Genomic DNA, 20,055 nt, shown 5'->3' on the forward strand with positions numbered 1-20,055 from the left:
CACAGCAACGCAGGATCCGAGCCGCGTCTGCAACCTACACCACAGCTCACGGCAACACCGGATCCTTAACCCACTGAGCAAGGGCAGGGACCGAACCCGCAACCTCATGGTTCCTAGTTGGATTCGATAACCACTGCGCCATGACGGGAACTCCTACAATTTTTTTTTTTTGAGTCAGATATTTAAGGATATGTTTTACTTTGTCTTTTTTGATGTCTTAATTTACATTTTATAACTATAAAGAGCTTAGTGTGTCAGTTTCATTAAGATAACTGTTTTTACTTAAAACATTTTCAGATAATTTTAAAAATAAGGGCAATGGTGGGAGTTCCCTTGGCACAGTGGAAATGAATCCAACCAGGAACCATGAGGTTGTGGGTTCGATCCCTGGCCTTGCTCAGTGGGTTAAAGATCTAATGTTGCTGTGAGCTGTGGGCTGGGTCACAGACAAGGCTCTTATCTGGTGTTGCTGTGCCTGTGGCATAGGCCAGCAGCTGTTGCTCTGGTTAGACCCCTAGCCTGGGAAATTCCATATGCTGCAGGTGCGGCCCTAAAAAATCAAAAAAAAAAAAAAAAAAAGGGCAGTGGTCCAAATCTGTTCAACACTTTCCTATATTTTATTATTATTTTTTTGGTTAATTAGGGTGCATTTAGAAAACCACTATTAAGTATTCATACTTAATTCAGTTTTATGAATAGCAAGACTGTTTTTATTTTATCAGTCTAAATGACATCCAGGATGTGCATGTATGTATATATAATATATATGTCAGAGATTTTCTGCTGCCATTGTAGTTTATTTAGTCTAAAATTATAATTAATTGTTACTCAGAATCTTGAGAACATTTCAGTTTACCACTTTGTCATTTGATTTTGTATTTTAACTTATATAATTTTGGGAACACAGCCTGAAGTTATCTGTGAAGAGAGTCTTCCAGGTTTTATAATCTTTATCCTATTCAAGTGAACTTAAAAAAATTGAGGTATTACTGACATATATTAAGTAAACTTTTATATGTTAATTTTATGTATAGTTAATTTATATAGTTAATTATATGTAGTTCATGTGTTTATATTTAGTTTTGCATACATAGTTAGTTTTGTTCATGGAAGCATCATTGTGGCTAAAGTAAAGGTTTTTTGATTATCTATGTCAGAGTATAAAGTAATTATAGTCCTTCCAGTACATGGAGAAGAGCTGCCCATAACGACTTAAGCCCATGAAATATGTGTTAACTTTTTCAAGAATGTACTTGTGGGACAAAAAGTAGAAAAGACTTTGGATTAGAGTCTTTGTATCTGCAATAAAGATGGTTAGAGGATAACATGAAAGGTAATTGACCAAGGTGGAGGTTTCCAAATGGGGCTTATTATTGGAATTGCCTGCTCAGGATGGGTGCCCTACCGAGGCCCAGACCCTGGAGATGGTCTGTCGCTGCAATCTGGACTGGACCTTAACACCCCACTTTGCAGGGCTTACAAGCAAGTGGTTAGTCAGATTTGAACTGTGCAGCTGGGCCAATGACTGTGAAACGAGGCTGTAGCCATTGAAAGTTTAAGGTCAATAGAAGGGGGGACTCTGGTGGTTCCAGACACTGGAACCCTGTCTCTGTGGCCTTGGTGTGCCGAGGCCCAGGGCCTGACGAGTGTTTTCACGGAAATGAAAGTTGATGGGGCACTGCGAGAGTAATTTAGGAGACTGGTTGATGGAATTGAGTGACTGAAGTTATAGAGAAGGGAGAAAATGGATTGAAAGATGCTTTGAATTTGCCTATCTGGCAGGGGAATGCTTTTGACAGCTCTCACCAAACCTAGAGGAATTGCCAGGGGTGGATGTCAGAGGGGAAATGGCTATTTTGATTTTAGGGCATGTGATGGCGTTCATGCTTTGACAGACAGGGGAACTACAGGAAGTAAGAGAAGATATAATCTGAATATTGAGTCACCTGAAGAGCTTTGGGGATCTGGTTGGGTGGGGGAGGGTGGAATGGCAGGTAAATAGGGAGACTACAGTAGAGGCAAAAAAGAAATGCTTAAAAGATCAGAAGGCTATAGGCACAGACTTTGACAACTAAAGTTTTATTGCCCATTCCAGTGTAGAATTACCTTTTGTCTTATTTTAAGCAAGACATGCAGTAAATTCAGTTCTTATGTAAAAGAGATGCCCGATTTCATAAATCCTATTGCATTTTGTGAGGTAGTTAGTATTTGTCTTTTATAAACAATTTGAAAATGGTGGTTTGGGTTGCTTCCAATTTTCAGCTTCTGTCAACATTCATGACCATCTTGTTTATGGGACATATGTTTTCATTAATTCTTGAATGAAGACCTAGGAGTGGAATTGCTGGGTTATGTGCTAAATGTATGTTCATCGTTATAAGGAACTATCACACAGTTTTCCATAGTGGCTGTAACTTTTTGCATTCTCACTAGCAGTTTTTGAGCATCCTGGTTGCTCCACATCTTCTTCAACATTTGATATTGTCGATCTTTTTCATTTTAGCTACTCTAGCAGATGTGTGTTAGTAACCTCACTCTAGTTTTATTCTTTTCTTTTTTGGGGGGGAGGGTCTTTTTAGGGCCACACCAGTGGCATATGGAGGTTCCCAGGCTAGGGGTCAAATTGGAGCTGCACCTGCTGCCCTAGACCACAGCAACACCAATGCAGGATCTGAGCCATGTCTGCGACTTATACCACAGCTTACTGCAACGCCAGATCCTTGACCCACTGAGTGAGTCCAGGGATTGAACTTGCATATACTCATGGATCCTAGTTGGGTTTGTTAACCTTTCACTCTAGTTTTATTATGTATTTCTCTGAAGGCTGGTGTTGAGAATTTTTTTTAAATTATTTATTTATTTTTATTTTTATTTTTATGGCCACACCCACAGCATATGGAGGTTCCCAGGCTAGGGGTCTAACCCGAGTTACAGCTGCCTGTCTACAACAGAGCCATAGCAACACCAGATCTGAGCTGTGTCTGGGACCTGCACCAGAGCTCACTACACCACAGCTCATGGCAACGCCAGATCCCCAACCCACTGAGAGAGGCCAAGCATCAAACCCACAACCTGATGATTCCTAGTTGGATTCCTTTCCCATGCACCACAATGGAAACTCCTGTTGAGAACTTTTTAATGTGTTTATTGACCATTCATGTACTTTCTTTGATGAAGTGTTAGTTAACCCATTGGAAATTTTTTTTTTTTTAAATTGGATTTTACCTATTAAAAAAAAATTGAATTGACTCTCATTTTTGAGTTGTGGTCTTTATGTATTCTGGGTACCATTCCTTTGGATATATTTTGTAAAATTTTCTTCCAATCTTTAGCTTGCCTTTTTCTTAACTCTGCCTTTTAAAAGCAAAAACTTTCCACCTTAATAAGTCCATTATGTTAGTGTTTTATAGTTTGTACTTTTGGTGTCCTGTTTAAGAAATCTTCTCTTAACTTGATGTCATAAAGATTTTCTCAAGTTCTTCTTTTGGAAATTTAATAGTCTTAGCTCTTCCTTTTAGGTCTGAAATACATTTTGATTTAATTTTTGTGTATGGTGTAAGGACTGAGGTTTGGTTTATGTTTTTCCATACAGATATTCAGTTGTTTCAGAATCATTTATTGAAAAGGATATGTTTTTTTAATCCATTACTGGCACATTTGTTAGAAATTAATGGACCATATTTTTTCAGGTCTGTTTCTGGACTCTTTCTTTTGTTATATTGATCTATATATCAATTCTTTTACACTGTCATTTGTGTAGTGTTATAGTAATTTTTGAAATCATGTAGTATGAATCCCTAACATTGTTCTTTATCAAAATTATTTTAGCTCTTTGCCTCTTCTGTATCTTTGCCTTTCCATATATAATTCTAAAATCAGCTTGTCAGTGTCAAATGCTTGTTAGGATTTAATTAGGATTGCACTGAATTGATTGATCAGTTTGGGAAGGTTTACTATCTTAACAATATGGAATCTTCTAAACCATGAACATGGTATATCTCATAGTTTATTTAGGTCTTCTGTTATTTCCTTTTGTAGGGTTAAGGACCCTTTTGTAGTTTTTAATGTCCAGGTCATGCACATACTTCACTAAATATATTCATAGTATTTTATTTTTGATGATAATTGGTAAGTTTTTAACTATCTAAGTCTATAAGGGCAGATCTGAAACTGGTTAAACAATATTGCTAAGGTTGCTTATTGGTACAATTAGAAGGAACAATTATTTACAAAATAAAATTATTTAAAGTAAAACAGTTACTTACAAAATAAAACAATATGGCTTGTGAGAAATGTCTACATTTCATGTAGATGAATTAAATAGACATTTTATTACTTGATATCTTTGTAAGAAATTACATGTGTGTGGGTTTATGCTTTTCCTTTTTTTAGAAATGTGTTCTTTTAATTTGTAAGAATTTATGAATGCAGTATTACTCAAGTGACATGAATTATCATTTTGGTCCTATCTTACAAAGACATATATGCTGTTTTAATTTCTTTTATGGCATATGCTGGATTTGGGGGAAGCTGGTCATTGGGTTTTAGTGCCATTCATAGAAGCCTCTAAAGAATATCAAATGTTTAGTTGAATACCAAATTTGAGATTTTTGATTCTTAAGATCAGTTCAGGTTCTTGCCGGTTAAGGGCCAATCTGAACCATTCATTTAAATTCATCTTCCATTTTCCTCATTAACACGTTACAATAGAACTGTTCAGGTATTTCTTACTGCGATTATTTTTCCTCTATTGAGTTTTATAAAATTGGGTCATTTTAAAATGACACCTTGGGGTCTCATTCATCTCTCACACGGCAAGCATTGCACAATGAAGTGGGGAGTGTTTGATAGGCATTTTGGATGAGACGTGTGTTTAGATGTTGAGGGGGAAGCTGTTATGGACCATAACTTTTATACAGACTGATCCGCTGCCATCTGCATACAGAGCCCTGTGATCAGCAGAGACCTGTCCGTGCCACTGAGTAGACTGGTAGCAGATCAGTTTAGCTGAGCTGTCCTCCAGCCCTTGGTCACGAGGACATAGACACCACCATCATTACACTCCTATCCTTTGCTGGTTAGATTGTGGCAAGAGGGGAAAACCGCTTGCTCTCTTCACCCATCCAGCTGAGGTAAGAGCCACCTTTTTTTCTCTTGAAGGGAAAAAGAACAGCAAAAGCAGCCTTTTTCCACTTTGCCCATGTTGTTTTGATTTAAATTTATGCTGGTCTTTTCCATGATAACCCTTCAAGCCAGGTATACAGTTCAGCATCCCTTGGGTGGAGAGCCTTGCTGGGGTGAATTTTCATAACAAAATTGCATTGCTGAGCACATCTCAGCATTTGACCTTGAAGACTCAGAGGCAAGCAGACACTGCAGATTTCCCTACTTGCCCTTGACTTGGGAGAGTGGATAATGAACTAATAGAAATTGATAAAGAGTGTCTGTCAAGCAGCTGCTGAGGTCAGGAGGCTGGTATGCAGAAACAGTGCCCGTAGGACAGGCGAAACTCAGCCGCAGCCAGGAGGGGCGGGTGGGTCTCCGGAGCAGGAAATGGGCCAGGAGGAATGTGGGCTCCCTGCGAAGCTGGAGAGAAAGCACTGGGGATGGATGGGGCGTGCTCCTGGCTGCAGAGGCCCAGCTCCCGCAGGAGGCAGCGCCCTTGCTGTTGCTGCTTCAGAGGTATTGAAGACAGTGCGGGTTAGATTTTTCCTAAGGGGTTAAAATGCTAATAGCATAAATACCAGATGCTCAGTACCTCTGTAGTTAGACCACAGGCTACTGAGGGTTGAGCAGAGTGGGGAGAACGCAGCCTGGAGGCCTTTGCTTGTCATCTTCCTCTTGAGCTCTATATTTATAAGCAGAGGTTAAATGTGCAGATTCCCTGAGCAGAGGGACGAACCCCTGTGCATCTGTGCGGGGTGATGATGGTTAGAATATTCCTAAATGAGCCTGAAAAGAAGCTGTATGTTTAGTTTTCACGAACAGTTACTTCGGAAATAGGAGCCTCTTCAAGGCCACACTTTAGGAACAGTTTATATGAGTCACACACACAATTTATATTCATATTTACAATTCACACACACACACACAATTTATATGCCTTCTTGTTTTGAATAGCTGTTACTTTTTTTTTTTTTGCTTGTCTGTTAATGAGTGAGGACAGACTATTTTTTAAAAGAGTAAATGCATTTTTATGATGTCTTTTTTAATTTTTATTTATTCTTTATTTTTTTATGATGTCTTTCAAACTTTTCTTAAAATTTATTCCTGTGTAGTCTACTGATTTTTGAGAATGGAATTGATGGCATCAGCAGTTACTTGTTAGATTTTTTTTTCTTGATGTTAATTGCTATTCTGCTCTCTAAAGACAATGTTATGTGAATATTTTCATAAGTCCTAAATTAATAAATTGGCTTTTGTTTAGAGGCATCAGTCCAGTCATCTGCTTAGATTTTTTAAGGAGGAAAGTACATTTTAGTAAATGTTTCCATTTTCAAGAAATGAAGATGTGAAAAATTAGTATCTCGGAATATTACATTTTTCATCATTTGGTAAATTAGGATTTTCCACCAGTATAATTTCAGTTGGATAGCTGTATATTCCCTTCACTGGTTAGAGCCTGACATGGAAAAGTTTACATTCCAATATTGAGGAGTTGCATTCCACTGGGCAGTTCTGACCTACAACAGGAATGTGGAGGCCCATCCCAAGGGCAAGTTTAGGGACACTGACAGAAGAGGCTTCTGTGCTCAGCGACTGCCTTTCCTGGAAACTCATGCTGGTAGAAAGTACCCTCAACTCAGCTTGGATGGGGAAAATGTGGTCCCAGAAATACAGGACAGAATGGCCTAATCTCAGAAAGAGCCTTCAACTCCCGGTCCGCTGAATCACAGCCTGTGGGCATTTATGAGAACTAGGTAAGATTTCATATCTGCAGATATCTGTGCTTTCCTGCTGTGAGCCTTGAACTTGAAAGAAAGTTTATCAGGCTATTAAAGTCTTCCTCTCTTTTACATTATATAGAAAATAATTACTTTTAGCCATTTCTTTGCATATTTTTGGTACTGTCAGGTCGTTCCATTTTACACCTGTAAAAATACAGAATTTAGCTTATTTCAACTTTAGGAACAATTTGCAATTTTTAATTTGTTCTGCACAAAAACTTAATGGGAATGAAAATCTGGATTGTTAAACTCTTCGTGGAGCAGCCATTCCTAAATTAGTTTTATTGAGGAAATAGCATTTAGGAATAATCTGCTTGTTATGCTATAGGTGGTCTTTTCATTAATTGTTTGTCTCCTTTGTTGTTGTTGTTGATCCAGAGTAAGCCTGCATCACTTTTAGTTGTCATCTTTGGTTATTTAGTGTAAGGTTGTAAGGACATTCTGAAGTTACATTGAGGTTTCTAGTTGAAATCCAAGTGATGCAATGTATTTTTATAGAACAATTTAGGAAGACTTAAATAGACAATAGTAATTAAATGTTCATACTGTATAGAATCAGAAGCCTATCAGCATTCTATTTCTCCCTCTTTCTAACTTTATGGCCTTTTTTGAGAAGGTGGTGTCAAGTATAGAAAGGCTAACAGGATTTTAAATATTCAGACCAAGCCTTGTTGATAACTGTTACCTACATCTTTTTTGGGAAGGATAGTTGTTATATGTATGTATTAATATTTGTGTCTTATACACAGATGTGTGTGTACATAGACTGAAATTACCACAAGACGGGGATAACTGAAACAAAATGTAAATTCAATGTTAAAAAATAAGCTATGTCACTTTAAAAATTAAGGCACTTAAATGTTAAAAATATCTCTGTTTATCTTGGTATGTAGTGTTACGAGTGCCATTTCAAAGGCGCAGATGTGCCAGTAGTGGAAGTTCTGGTAGCAGCTTCCTGAAGAGGTTTGGTTTTTATAGATTTGATGTTCAAATCTTTGACTCTTCTAGGTCATCCTCAAGCTCTTGCTGGTCATTTGTAATTTTGCTGAATTTGAACTGCCTTTTCAATTACAAAAGCTGATCTGTCTCTTTCACTGAACCAGCTAGTGAGTGAGCCTAGCCAGCCTCTGCGAATCCAGCTCTCAGCAAAGCCCTGCTCTCCTCCGTCATTGGGTTTGTGCTTTGTGGGTAATTGTGCACGAGAGCAGCGTTCCTGCAGAGCACTGGGAATTGCTCCTCATACATGTCAAGCTGACCAGTGGCTGGAGTTTTATGTTACTGATTGTGGAAAAGGGCTATAGAGGAAAGAAAGAGACACAGTGAGGCCACTGTAGGATCTCAGAAGCCCGTGTTGCGGAGTCTGATGATGGCTCCTGACATCTCATTGAACCTGCCCTCCAGTTACGAAATGAAAATTGAACTGAAGGGACCGTTCTCAGGGGAAGAGTAGGATGGTAGTCATACATATAATCACTAAATAGAAATGTTTGAGGACCTTTGACATAGCACATCGAACTATGGCATGCTTTCAGGTGTGAAGCTGAAGAAAAAAATGCCAAGAGACCTGCACTATATGATTTTCTAAGTTTTTTCCCAGCTCTGACATTCAATAAAGTCATTTTGTTTTTGAGATGCCTTGTGGGAAGCAAATATGATATTCTTTTTATTAAACTCCTGGTGCTTACTATTTTGCCTGTTATCACAACTTCCTGTATCCTCATCTTCCATAGAATGCAAACTATTTAAGGTCAGGGGCTATATTTAGTGAGTTTCCTATAAACTCTATATTGATTACACAGTTTATATGGATTCTGTAGTGTCTGTCCAGTGAGATTTGGAAGAGGAATAGGAAGCAGATTGTACGTGTGTGCATCTCTCTCTCCATATATATGTGGAGGTGGAGGTGAGGCTGGCGGGATCAGCGAGGGGGAGCCTCTAATTTATGGCTAGGAATAAAAATGGGATAATGCTGAATGAAAGGAAAATGTAGGTATAATTGACTCTTCAAAACAGATTTAAAATATTTCATTAACATTTTTTAACATCTTTTCATAACTTTCCAGTTCTTTTCACTGATGACCTCTATCACTTCATTGCTAAATTAAGTGTAGAAAAGAGATTGGTTCCAAGTTAGCCAGTGGTAGAGTTCAGTCATCAAACTTAACTCTTCCTTCGTTCCTAAGGTTGGCTGTGGTTTGATTGAAGTGGAGTTATTACTTTTTATTATTCAAGTCCATAATTTGGTCAAAAAACTCAAAGCCATTAAAACAAACAAAAATCCTCTTGACAAGGTTCTGTAATAATACTTTTTAAAAGTTTTGGATATGCATATGTGTGTTTATGTAACAGAAAGTATACAGTTTAAACCATTTAAAGTGTATGATTCAATGGTATTAATAACAATGACACTGTTGTGCAACCATTACCACTACCTGCTTCCAACACTTATGTCCCATAGCTCCAGATAGAGACCTTGTGACCATTAGTCATTACACTAACCCCTGGAAACCCCAGATCTGCTTTCTGTCTTTGTGAATTTGCCTGTTCTAGGTATTTCATATAAGTGGGATCTTACAGTATTTGTCATTTTGTGATTGGCTATTGCACATAGCATAATGCTTTCAGGGCTCATCCATGTTATAGCACATATCAGAATGTCAGTCCTTTCTATAGCTGAATAATATTCCATTGAACATATCACATTTTGTTTATCCATTCATCTCTTGATGGACACTTGTGTTTGCACCTTTTGGCTATTGCAAATAATACTGCAGTGAACACTGGTATACAAGTATATTTGGGTCCAGGTTTTCAATACTTCTGGGTATGGATCCAGGAGTGGAATCACTGGGTCCTATATTACTTCTATGTTTAACTTTTTGAGGAAGTGCCAATCTGTTTCCCATAATGACAGCACCATTTTAAGTTCCCTTCAGCAAAATATAAGGGTTCCAAGTTCTCTCGATCCTTTTTAACACTTCATTTTTTTTTGGCTTTTTAGGCCCACACCTTCCCCATATGGAGGTTCCCAGGATAGGGGTCAAATCAGAGCTGTAGCTGCCAGCCTACACCACAGCCATAGCAACTTGGGATCTGAGCTGCATCTGCGACCTATACCACAGCTCATGACAATGACAGATCCCCAATCCACTGAGCAAGGCCAGGGATCAAACCCACATCCTCATGGATGCTAGTCTGATTTGTTTCTGTTTAGCCACAGTGGGAATTCCCTGGGGGGGTTGTCTTTTTGTTGTTGAGTTTTTAGTTCCTTATGTATCCTGGATGTCAAACCCCTCTGAGACATTTGATTTCCAACTATTTTCTCCTGTTCTGTAGACTGTCATTTCAGTTTGTTGATAGTATCCTTTGATGCACCAAAGTTTTAAATTTATTTTAAGTTTTAAATTTAAGTTCAGTTTATTTTTCCTTTTGTTGCTTGTGCTTTTGGTGTCATATCTGGGTCCATCATCAAATCCAAGATAATGAAGAATTATCCCTGGGTTTTTTGTTTCTTTGTTTTTTGTTTTTTTTCCTAAGAGTTTTATGGTTTTGGCTTATTTATTTAGTCAGCAATATATTTTGTTAATTTTTGTAGATAGCGAGAGGTAGGGGGGTCCAACTTCATTCTTTTTCGTGTGGAATTAGTTGTCTCAGCACATTTGCTAGAGATTGTTCTCTCATTGGGTGAACTTGACACCTTTGTCAAAATTCAGTTAGCAATAAATGTGGGTTTATTTCTGGGTTCTCAGTTTTATTTCACTGGTCTGTATATGTCTGTCCATATGCTGACACCATACTGGTTTGATTAATATAGCTTTGTAGCAAGGTTTTGAAATTAAAAGCATGAGTCCTCTGACTTCCCCACCCCCACCCCCTGAGATCGTTTTGGCTAAATTCTATACGAATGGGAAGATCGGTTTTTCCATTTCTGCAAAAGACATTTTGGAGGGGTTTTTGATAGGGAGTGCTCTGAATCTACAGATTACTGTATGCTTTAAAGTTAACCAAGTTCTTCTTTAATCTGTATCATTTCTAAATTTTCTTAAATCATGATTTTTAGAAAGTTAAGTGATACCAACTTTCAGCTGCTATTAATAAGGCTGAATGGAGGGTTCTTTTAATTTTTGCCTCTGGTTTTACAGAAAGCCCTTTGGATTCCCTCAGTTTTTTGGTTGGAAACTTTTTAGCTCTGTGTTTTTCCCCTTAGAGAGTTTTCCAGTGCTCTATGATAGATTTATGTGGTTTTCTATGAGGTTATATATAGTTGTTTTCATCTTTCATGTCTTTCTAGTGTGTCCATCCTTTTGAGGTGTATCTTTTGTTTATTATTTGTTGTTTATTATGTTAGCAATTTACTGTGATAAGGCCTTTAAAGACTTGGTTTTCATTTCACTTTTAAAAACATGGGAACCCTTTGTTGTTGAATATAAAATCATATCACATACTCTGTGCACTTGATCACTTTTCACATAGAATATTTCTTTGTGCAGATTGAATCCTCAAGGCTTTTTTTACACACTTTATAAAATGTCTTATACTTTATTCTTATTGGCTTCGTTTTGGGCTTTATTGCCTAAACATCTCTGTGTCACTGCAAACTTGAAGATTTTTCTCTCTTTCTACTAAATCATCTGAAATATTTTTTAAAAAATTGATCTTAATATTGCCTGTGGGGGATCTTATCTCCTATACGTCTCTATCCTGTTTCCTTTTTTATGTCTATACTTAAGTTTTCCAGGACTACACTTTTAAAATTGTTTATTTATATAGAATTTGGTCAAAGGTTTTTGAAAACTTAGTAAATAATGATGTTTACTTTTATTTATGTATTTATTGTTTCAAAGAATTAGATAGTCAGAAGCAAATGTAGGGGGTTCCTGTTGTGGCTCAGTGGGTTAAGAATCTGACATAGTGTTGTGAGGATGCAGGTTTAATCCCTGGCCTCACTCAGTGGATTAAGGATCTGGCATTGCCTCAAGCTATGGTGTAGGATGCAGATGCCTCTTGGATCAAGCTTGCCACTCGGATCAGACATTGCTGTGGCTGTGGCATAGGCCAGCAGTTGCAGCTCTGATTTGACCCCTGGCCTGGGAACTTCCATATGCTGTGGGTGTGGCCATAAAAAGAAAAAAAAAGGGAAGAAAATGTGTTTTTGCTGACTTAATGAATTTCTGGTTGACATTTTTTCATTATTCCCTGTCCCTTTCTACCTCGTGGCCTCTGGTTTGTAGCCTAAGAGTAAGTCTCCTCTGTGGCCCAGCCAAGAGGCCTTGTCATTAGCCCCAGCAGGTGCATTCATGACCTTTGCTTTGGCTCACCCCTCTTTGCCTTTTCTCTTCAATGTAGTCAAAGATTTCATCTGATGAGCGTCTGTTATTTCTCTTGTGGTTCACATCTTTGTGACGGTCAGTGGAACTTGAGTCTTTTGTGGCTTCAAAGAGAGTTTCTTGAAATTCTAGTGCAGCTCATTTCATAGAAGACTGAGATTTTTTTTTTGCAGCACATCTTAGGGAGTGCAGACTTTTCATCCCTAAAGTAATAATGTTAGTGCTATTAAATATGTGAAAACCTTCTTAGCCATAAATTTCCGTTGAACGAATGGCTAATTGGTGAGAGAATTTACAGCCTTAATTCTGAAGTAGAGAGTAGTTGGTGCAAGAATTAGGCGTAAAATATATAAATGCCATATAGTTTATTCACATGGCCGTTACTCCTTTTGTTGCTGAAATTTGTAAGCAATTCAGTTCTTGCAGGTTTTAATTTTTTATTAAGTGTTATATGGGAGTTCCCGTCGTGGCGCAGTGGTTAACGAATCCGACTAGGAACCATGAGGTTGCGGGTTCGGTCCCTGCCCTTGCTTAGTGGGTTAACGATCCGGGGTTGCCGTGAGCTATGGTGGAGGTTGCAGATGTGGCTCCGATCCTGTGTTGCTGTGGCCCTGGCGTAGGCCGGTGGCTTTAGCTCCGATTCGACCCCTAGCCTGGGAACCTCCATATGCCGTGGGAGCGGCCCAAGAAATAGCAAAAAAAAAAGTGTTATATGAACATTGTATGCATTAAAACATTTCATTTTTTTTCTACATGAAATTTTAGAAAAGGAAAACCACTTGATCATAATGTTTGTAAAAGTTATCTCATTCTATAATTAAATAAATATACAAAAAACTTAGAGTCACATGACTTTCTTTAGATTTTAATATTACTTTATTTAGTAGTAAACCTTAAACATACAGTGTATGTTTTTACCTAGTCCTATAACAGGATTAAATGTGCAGTGATGGCATGAAACCTGCTTGCTATGTGTTTTCCTAATACACTGAGATTATTTCTTTATAGTGTATCATTAAATTTTAAGCTTTATAAAAAATAAAATCGCAGTTAGGTAGTTTCAGAAACCAAAAGCACACTTTATATGTGTGTGGGAGATTTTCTCTAATTTTAGTGGTACTTAATTGTAAACTAAAAAGAAAAATAATATTTAAAGTTAGGTCGTTTTAATTGCATGTGAAAATAATGTGACAAATAGGATTGTTGTATTTTTCTTGGCAAATGTTTTTCCATCAAAAAGAAAAAAGCACTTTAAAGAGTTCTCGCTGTGGTGCAATGGGATCAGTGGTATCTCTGAAGCATGAAGTGTGCAGACTCTATCCCCAGCCTGGCACAATGAGTTAAAGGATCCTGTGTTACTGCAGCTGTGGTGTAGGTCGCAACTGTGGTCCTGATCTGATCCAAGGCCTGGGGATTCCATATGCTGTGGGGCAGCAAAAAAAGAAAAAAAAGAGCAGAAAGAAAAAAGCACTTTAATATGTATGCTTGTGAGAAGATATATGTATAAATGAATATATGAGTTTGTACAGGATTTTTCAGATACTCCAAGTGTGGTTCTTTTTGACTTTCATAGAAGAAGAATTTGGGAGCAGGAGATGATCTAAGTGATGGCCTGGTCTAAGCTGCTACCCTTGTCAATGCATACGGTTTAGAATGTGCAGATGGTTGGTTTGCTGGAGGTCAGATATTGATATATAGTTGAGAATGTTGACTTTCCTGTTTTTTTCATCTTACATACCTGAAGTTGGTTCTAACGTGTGAGACATTGTGCCCTACTGTGACTCAAAAAGACTTATGAAAGGAAAAACAATCTCCATAGGCATCACTCGAATGTCTGATTGACTTGGGAAAAAATGCTTGATCAAACGGTTCTTTGGAAAAGTTTTTTTTTTTCCCCTAATTTTTTTCTCCATGAGAGGTTATTAAAAATGGCTACTGAAATGTTGCCTGGCAGGAAGGAAGGATTTGGGGCATAGTGAATGGCTGGAGTAGGTGGTAAGTCAGTAGAACAAGTCATGACTACTTAGATGTAGTTGGCCTGGAGCTATGTCAGAGAGACCAAGTCTGCTCTCCTGTTAGGAGGAAATTTCCACAGGTAGGACAAAGGGGCCCCGACAGAGTTGACCATGTGGGTTTTCAGAGGAAAGGGGCTTTGCGAATACATATCCACTTAACATCACTTTCTAGCTAAATGTCCTGCATTGACTATCTTTCCCCGAAACCGATTTAGAGTAAGTTGATTTGAATATTTAGAAAAATAAATATATTTTTAGGTGAAAGACATGTTTAACATAAGCAAGTTAGGTTATAGAAGAAAATTATATGTGTTTTATCCTTTCTTTGGTTATTTTCGTAGTTTGCCATTGGCTCAATTCCTATCTCAGAATATTCTAAATCTTCACCCAACTTGGAGTGATTTTAAACAACCTAACACAGAACACATTCATTGTAATTCTTCATTACTTGTTATGAATTCAAAAGCATGATATTGGAATTTTCCAGAAAAAAAAGTCTGACATTTAAGAATTTGAGTGATTCCTTGTCATTTTGTGTAAATAATAGTTTGAGATAGTTTCTCTTTCTTCAATGTACATTTTCTGTAGTTGTTTTGTTTTTTATTTTTATTCATCTGCAGGGTTAGCCTAAATTCACCATGTATGTTTCTTAATACTTTTTTTTTTCTTTCTAGTTTTGGCAAGCGTTCTGCAGGAAGCTTTAGGCGTGGCTGTGAATGCATTGTTTTAGAGCCTTCTGAAATGATTGTGGTAAGAATACTTCTGAGAAGACATTTTTTTCCCCTAGAAAAGATATGAAATAACTACTACTAATAGTGTCTGATGTATTTTATAACTTTAGAAATATTTATTCCATAACTTTTTGAGTTTGAGTTCATAGTCACAATACTATAATTTTTCACAGGATTCAGTTGAATGAAGAAAAAATGTTTAAAGGGGCAAGTACCTAAACGTTCAGTGCTTGAATTTTATAAACCAATCTATGATAATGCCATTTAATTGAAATTTGGGGGGAATCTTGGAAGTGCAGGATTTCAGCTCTCCACAAATTGACTGGAATGAGTGAGGTGCTTTAAATGAGTCACAGTGATATGTAGTCAGACAGCAATTAACACAAGGAAATCACTTCCCTTCCTTTAACTGATTGAAAGAAATCTGGTTGATTCTTACAGTGGTTAAACACTGGAGATTTTTATCTCTCTTTTAAACTGAATTTTGTGATTTAGAAAATATATTGGAATAAAACATATGCAAAAAATATAACATTAAAATTGATTTTAGCAACATAGTTATTTTATTGATGCTTTTAAAACAAATCCTGTCACATTCTTATATAAAAGTGATTTTAAGATAGGGCAGTATATATCCCTTTAAAAAAATCAACACCAGGCAACTATAGGAAGAAAATTTCCAGTTGAATTAGTATGAAATCCATTCGCTAATTTTTTTTTGGGGGGGGGGAAATAAAGCTTTTAAATTATATGATGTAAAAAAGAAAAGTCATCCACAGAGATAAGATTGGAGGGAGTGCCCAGTAGAGACAGTCAGTTGAGTTGATATGCATATTATTTCCCACCCAGCCTCTGGGAAGGGAAACTTGGTGAATAAACCATGGCCTAAAATAGATGATGGTGGAAGCTTTTTATTCAAAATTATTGGGTCAGTGACTATGTCTTATTTTCAGAGGAGTGGTAGGTTTTTTCCCCAGATTGGAGAAGAATTTTTGAGAAATGGGAACTTCCTCATCAAAGCTAGTGAAAACTTTTGGTAAAATTTCTCAAAATTGACTCAAGTGAGAAAGTGGAGAGGTGTGAGTAAAGATTTAGGATTGGAAAAATGTAGGCAGAGACATTGGACTTTCCAGCCACAAGTCTTGAGGAGCCTTTTAGATATTTCCCTGAGGTCTTGGTTTTTGTCACTGCTATTTTGTGTTTCTCATTTTTAATGCTTCATAATTCCTTGAGGGGAGTTCCCGTCGTGGCGCATTGGTTAAGGAATCCGACTGGGAACCATGAGGTTGCGGTTTCCATCCCTGCCCTTGCTCAGTGGGTTAAGGATCTGGCGTTGCCATGAGCTGTGGTGTAGGTTGCAGATGTGGCTCAGATCCTGCATTGCTGTGGCTCTGGTGTAGGCTGGCAGCTACAGCTCCAATTAGACCCCTAACCTGGGAACCTCCCATATGCCGTGGGAGCGGCCCGAGAAATGGCAAAAAGACAAAAACAAACAAACAAACAAAAAAACAACTAATAAAGTGAATCCGTAGTCAAAAAATTCAAAAAAAAAATTCCTTGAGGATTTTATGCTGGCCCATATTATACTATGTTTGCCAGTGTGAAAGCAGTCTTAGAATCTAAATATGCCTCTTTGAGCAGTCTCATTTTCATTACGTAGGAATGGTGAGGATTAACCGAATGTAACTTTTATTGTTAGTCCATTCATCACTTTCTAAATGTTTCAAATGAGGAAATTACTTTTTGAAACTATTTATAAAATAAAGAAACTGAATCCATAGAATGAAAGTAGGAAGAGAAACTCTTAGGTAATCCACCAAAATCATTCTGCTAGTATTCATGTTTGAGTCATTTCGGATTTGGGTTTTTTTTTTTTTTTTTAAAAAAACAAAACAAAACAAAACGAATTTACTCCATCTGAGTGTCTGTACTTTAGTTAAGACAATGGGGCAGTTGCTTTCATAATGCATGGTGATGTATCCTGTGAGATCTTTTCACTAATAAATCAGTACAAAGACTACTGAAAATATCCTTCCCTTTGAAACGACAGGAAATTCAAGAGTTACCCATATTGTCCTAAGTGGAACTGAAAATGCCTCTTTATGAAAGAAAAGTTAACTCAAAACCAGTTAGTTCCAGAGAAGTTCAGAAACTCTTAAAGTCTGTCAAGCTAGGTTGTGCACAAATGCCTTTGCAAAATGAATGAATCTGAACTCTCTGTAAGTTTTATTCTGCTGCTAATCTTGATTCGGAATGATGATGTGTTTGAGGAAATGAAATTTGTTTTTTTTTTTTTTTTTTAGGTAGACTATATGGATGAAAATGAAGAATATTTTCAGCGTCAAGCTTCTCATCGACAGTCTCGAAGGAGATTTAGAAAAATCAACCAGAAAGGTGAAAGACAAACAATTATTGACACTGTGGATCCTTACCCTGTAGGCAAACCACCGCTGCCTAGAGGCTATCATACGGTAAGTTGTAGAAGGATAATATTTTGTTCTATTTTTAGTTTTTTTGTTGGAAGTTTTGTGAAGACAGTTAACTTTTCTATTTTTGATGAATGATTCTTTTCTATGTTATTCTTACCCAAAGTGCAGATTTTTCTGGAAACATACATAATGCGCATAGTTTTAAGGAGCATTGAAATATCAAAAGACATTGTTTAGCCTTTTTATTTCTTAAAATGCTCTCTAAAGATCCGCTTTATGATCAGTATACTTGTGACTGGGGATATTTTTAGGTTCTTAAACGTAAAATTTTGCCGCCCTCCCCCCATTCCCAGTGACTGGTATCATACTGGTTTTTAATTCAAAAGGTAGATATATAAAAGTTACATATTCTGTTCATAGATTATCATACCATTGTGAGAATATTATCTGAGAATATTTGTTCATAATACTATGAGGTGAGAGCAGAATTTGAAATGACACTTCTTTAAATTCCAATGTAAATTTGGTCTGAAGCATTTCTAGTGGGTTCAGAGATCCTCTTCACTGTTCTCACCCACTTGACTGTTATTTATTTTATAAACATTAGGTTCGTAAACTACCTTTTAATATAGTACCAGACACAGATGCTGAGTGATGTGCGCAAGACCCCAGTGGGGTCAGTTTGGGAGTCTTGTTTTTCTTACTTCTTTCTCCCCGTGCAGCTGCTCTGCACATTTCTCCTCCTGGCCCATCCCGAAGAGTGGCAAATAGATACAACGATTTCTGTTTTCCACAAGATGGTCACTGGAATCCTTACCTATGTCATCATAAGGTCAAACAAAGATGGTTTAACTCACAATATCATTAAGCGAATACTCCTTTGTGAATTTAATTTTAAAATAGGAAAAAATAACAACAGGTCATTGACCACTGTTTTACAACTCTCATGTGTTTTTCTGACTGATCCTCTTCTTCCTTTTTGCAAATAAGTATACATATAAAGTGCATGGGAAAATGTAAATAGACTTAAAATCATGGACTTGATTTTCTGGTAACTTTCAGTGATATATTTAGCCCCGCATTTCTACATGTCTTGTCTCTGAGAGCTCTTTGTATTTGGACACTTAAGCTGTTTTGACCACCAGCTCTCTGCCTACTCCTTTTACTGCCTATGCACGATTTTTACTTAGCATGAATTTTATAGCTGAATTATTTCATTGAGCTCCTTTGAAAAGAGGTTTTTTGTTTTTTTTTTCCTCATCATAAAGCCAGTTTTGTTTGCCTGTTGGAGAGACTTGGTATTTTTTTTTTAAACCTATGAAAGATTTTTTGTTACCACTGTCTATAAAAGAAGGTAGTATTTTTAGTGTTGCTGTAGCATGATGGAAGGAACTATGGCTTAAAAATAGTTGTACACATTCATAGTACAATGTACTAATGTTGTGAATACTCTTTCTGCTTTTACAATCATTTTTCCAAATCAGATTCTCTACTAATAAGTGGCAAGTGTGGGTCACTAAAAATTTAGTGGTAAAGTTGATTGGTCTGACTTTATAGTCCTATTGGTCCCACTTAAGTTGGGGGGCTCCCACACTTGCTGCTTATTTACTTTGTAGAGAATCTGCTTTGGAAAAATGATTGTAAAGCAGAAAGAGTATTCACAACATTAGTAGATTATCTCTCTCCTATCCCCATGTTTTCTCCCTTTGTGGAATATTTCACTCACTTCTCTTACATGACTCCTGCTTTTGATTTGATTTTTTAAAAAAATGTGTAGTTTTTAAAAAATGTAAAAAATTCTTTTTTCTTTTATTTTTAGTGTTTAAAAAAATTCTTACTGGGTTAATATTTACTTTTATAAGGCAAAATTCAGTACTAGGGAGAAAAATTTAACTTACTGATAAATCAAGGTACCAGTTTACTAATATGTGACGTGCTATTAATGCTACTAAGTAAGTTCAGATGGGCAACACAATAGTCATAATTGAATGTATTGGATCTCTGATAATCAAGGTACCAGTTTACTAACATGTGACATGCTTACTGATAAACCAAGGTACCAGTTTACTAATGTGTGACATGTTGGTATTAACGCTACTAAATAAATTCAAATGGGCAACACCATAGTCATAATTGAATGTATTGGATCCCATCTTTTTGTGCAAATTGTATTTTAATTGTACCTATATAATTATTATTTTAGCAATATACATGATTTTAATAGGAAAACAAAAACATTTTGCTTTGTATTTCTGGTACCACAGGATGAAAAGAATTAAGTGAAAAAAATCATTATTCCTCATTAGCCCTAAATCAGATTTACTTATTATGAGCAGAATCATTCCTTTTGCAAGAACCCTAGTAAGGTGGGGGGGGGTTTGTTTACAAGGTGCATGATCATATGTCACCGGTGACATCAAATGGTTGCAGGTGCATTTCAGGTGCATGGCTAAAGTATGTAGAGGACATCATACATATTGCCAGTTCTATATGGTCATTCTTAACCTAACTTTAACATTATCTTCATTTTGGCAGATGTACTATAGCATGTCTGATAATGTTCATCTTTTCCTTTCCTCCTCTATGGCACTCATTTCATTCTGGCT

The 20,055-nt window shown here is 36.9% G+C and overlaps 1 protein-coding gene across 1 annotated transcript in view; it reads left to right on the top strand.

The window, feature by feature from the left end:
• The window catches only part of RAPGEF2 (Rap guanine nucleotide exchange factor 2), a 257,528-nt gene that overhangs the window by 121,346 nt on the left and 116,127 nt on the right, over positions 1 to 20,055 (top strand). Inside the window, 2 exon segments of the mRNA XM_047799425.1 lie at positions 14,964 to 15,039; positions 17,324 to 17,491. Of these exon segments, the coding sequence (XP_047655381.1) occupies positions 14,964 to 15,039; positions 17,324 to 17,491 (244 nt within the window).

Source organism: Phacochoerus africanus, chromosome 10, assembly GCF_016906955.1.
Source record: "Phacochoerus africanus isolate WHEZ1 chromosome 10, ROS_Pafr_v1, whole genome shotgun sequence".
Taxonomy (NCBI): domain Eukaryota; kingdom Metazoa; phylum Chordata; class Mammalia; order Artiodactyla; family Suidae; genus Phacochoerus; species Phacochoerus africanus.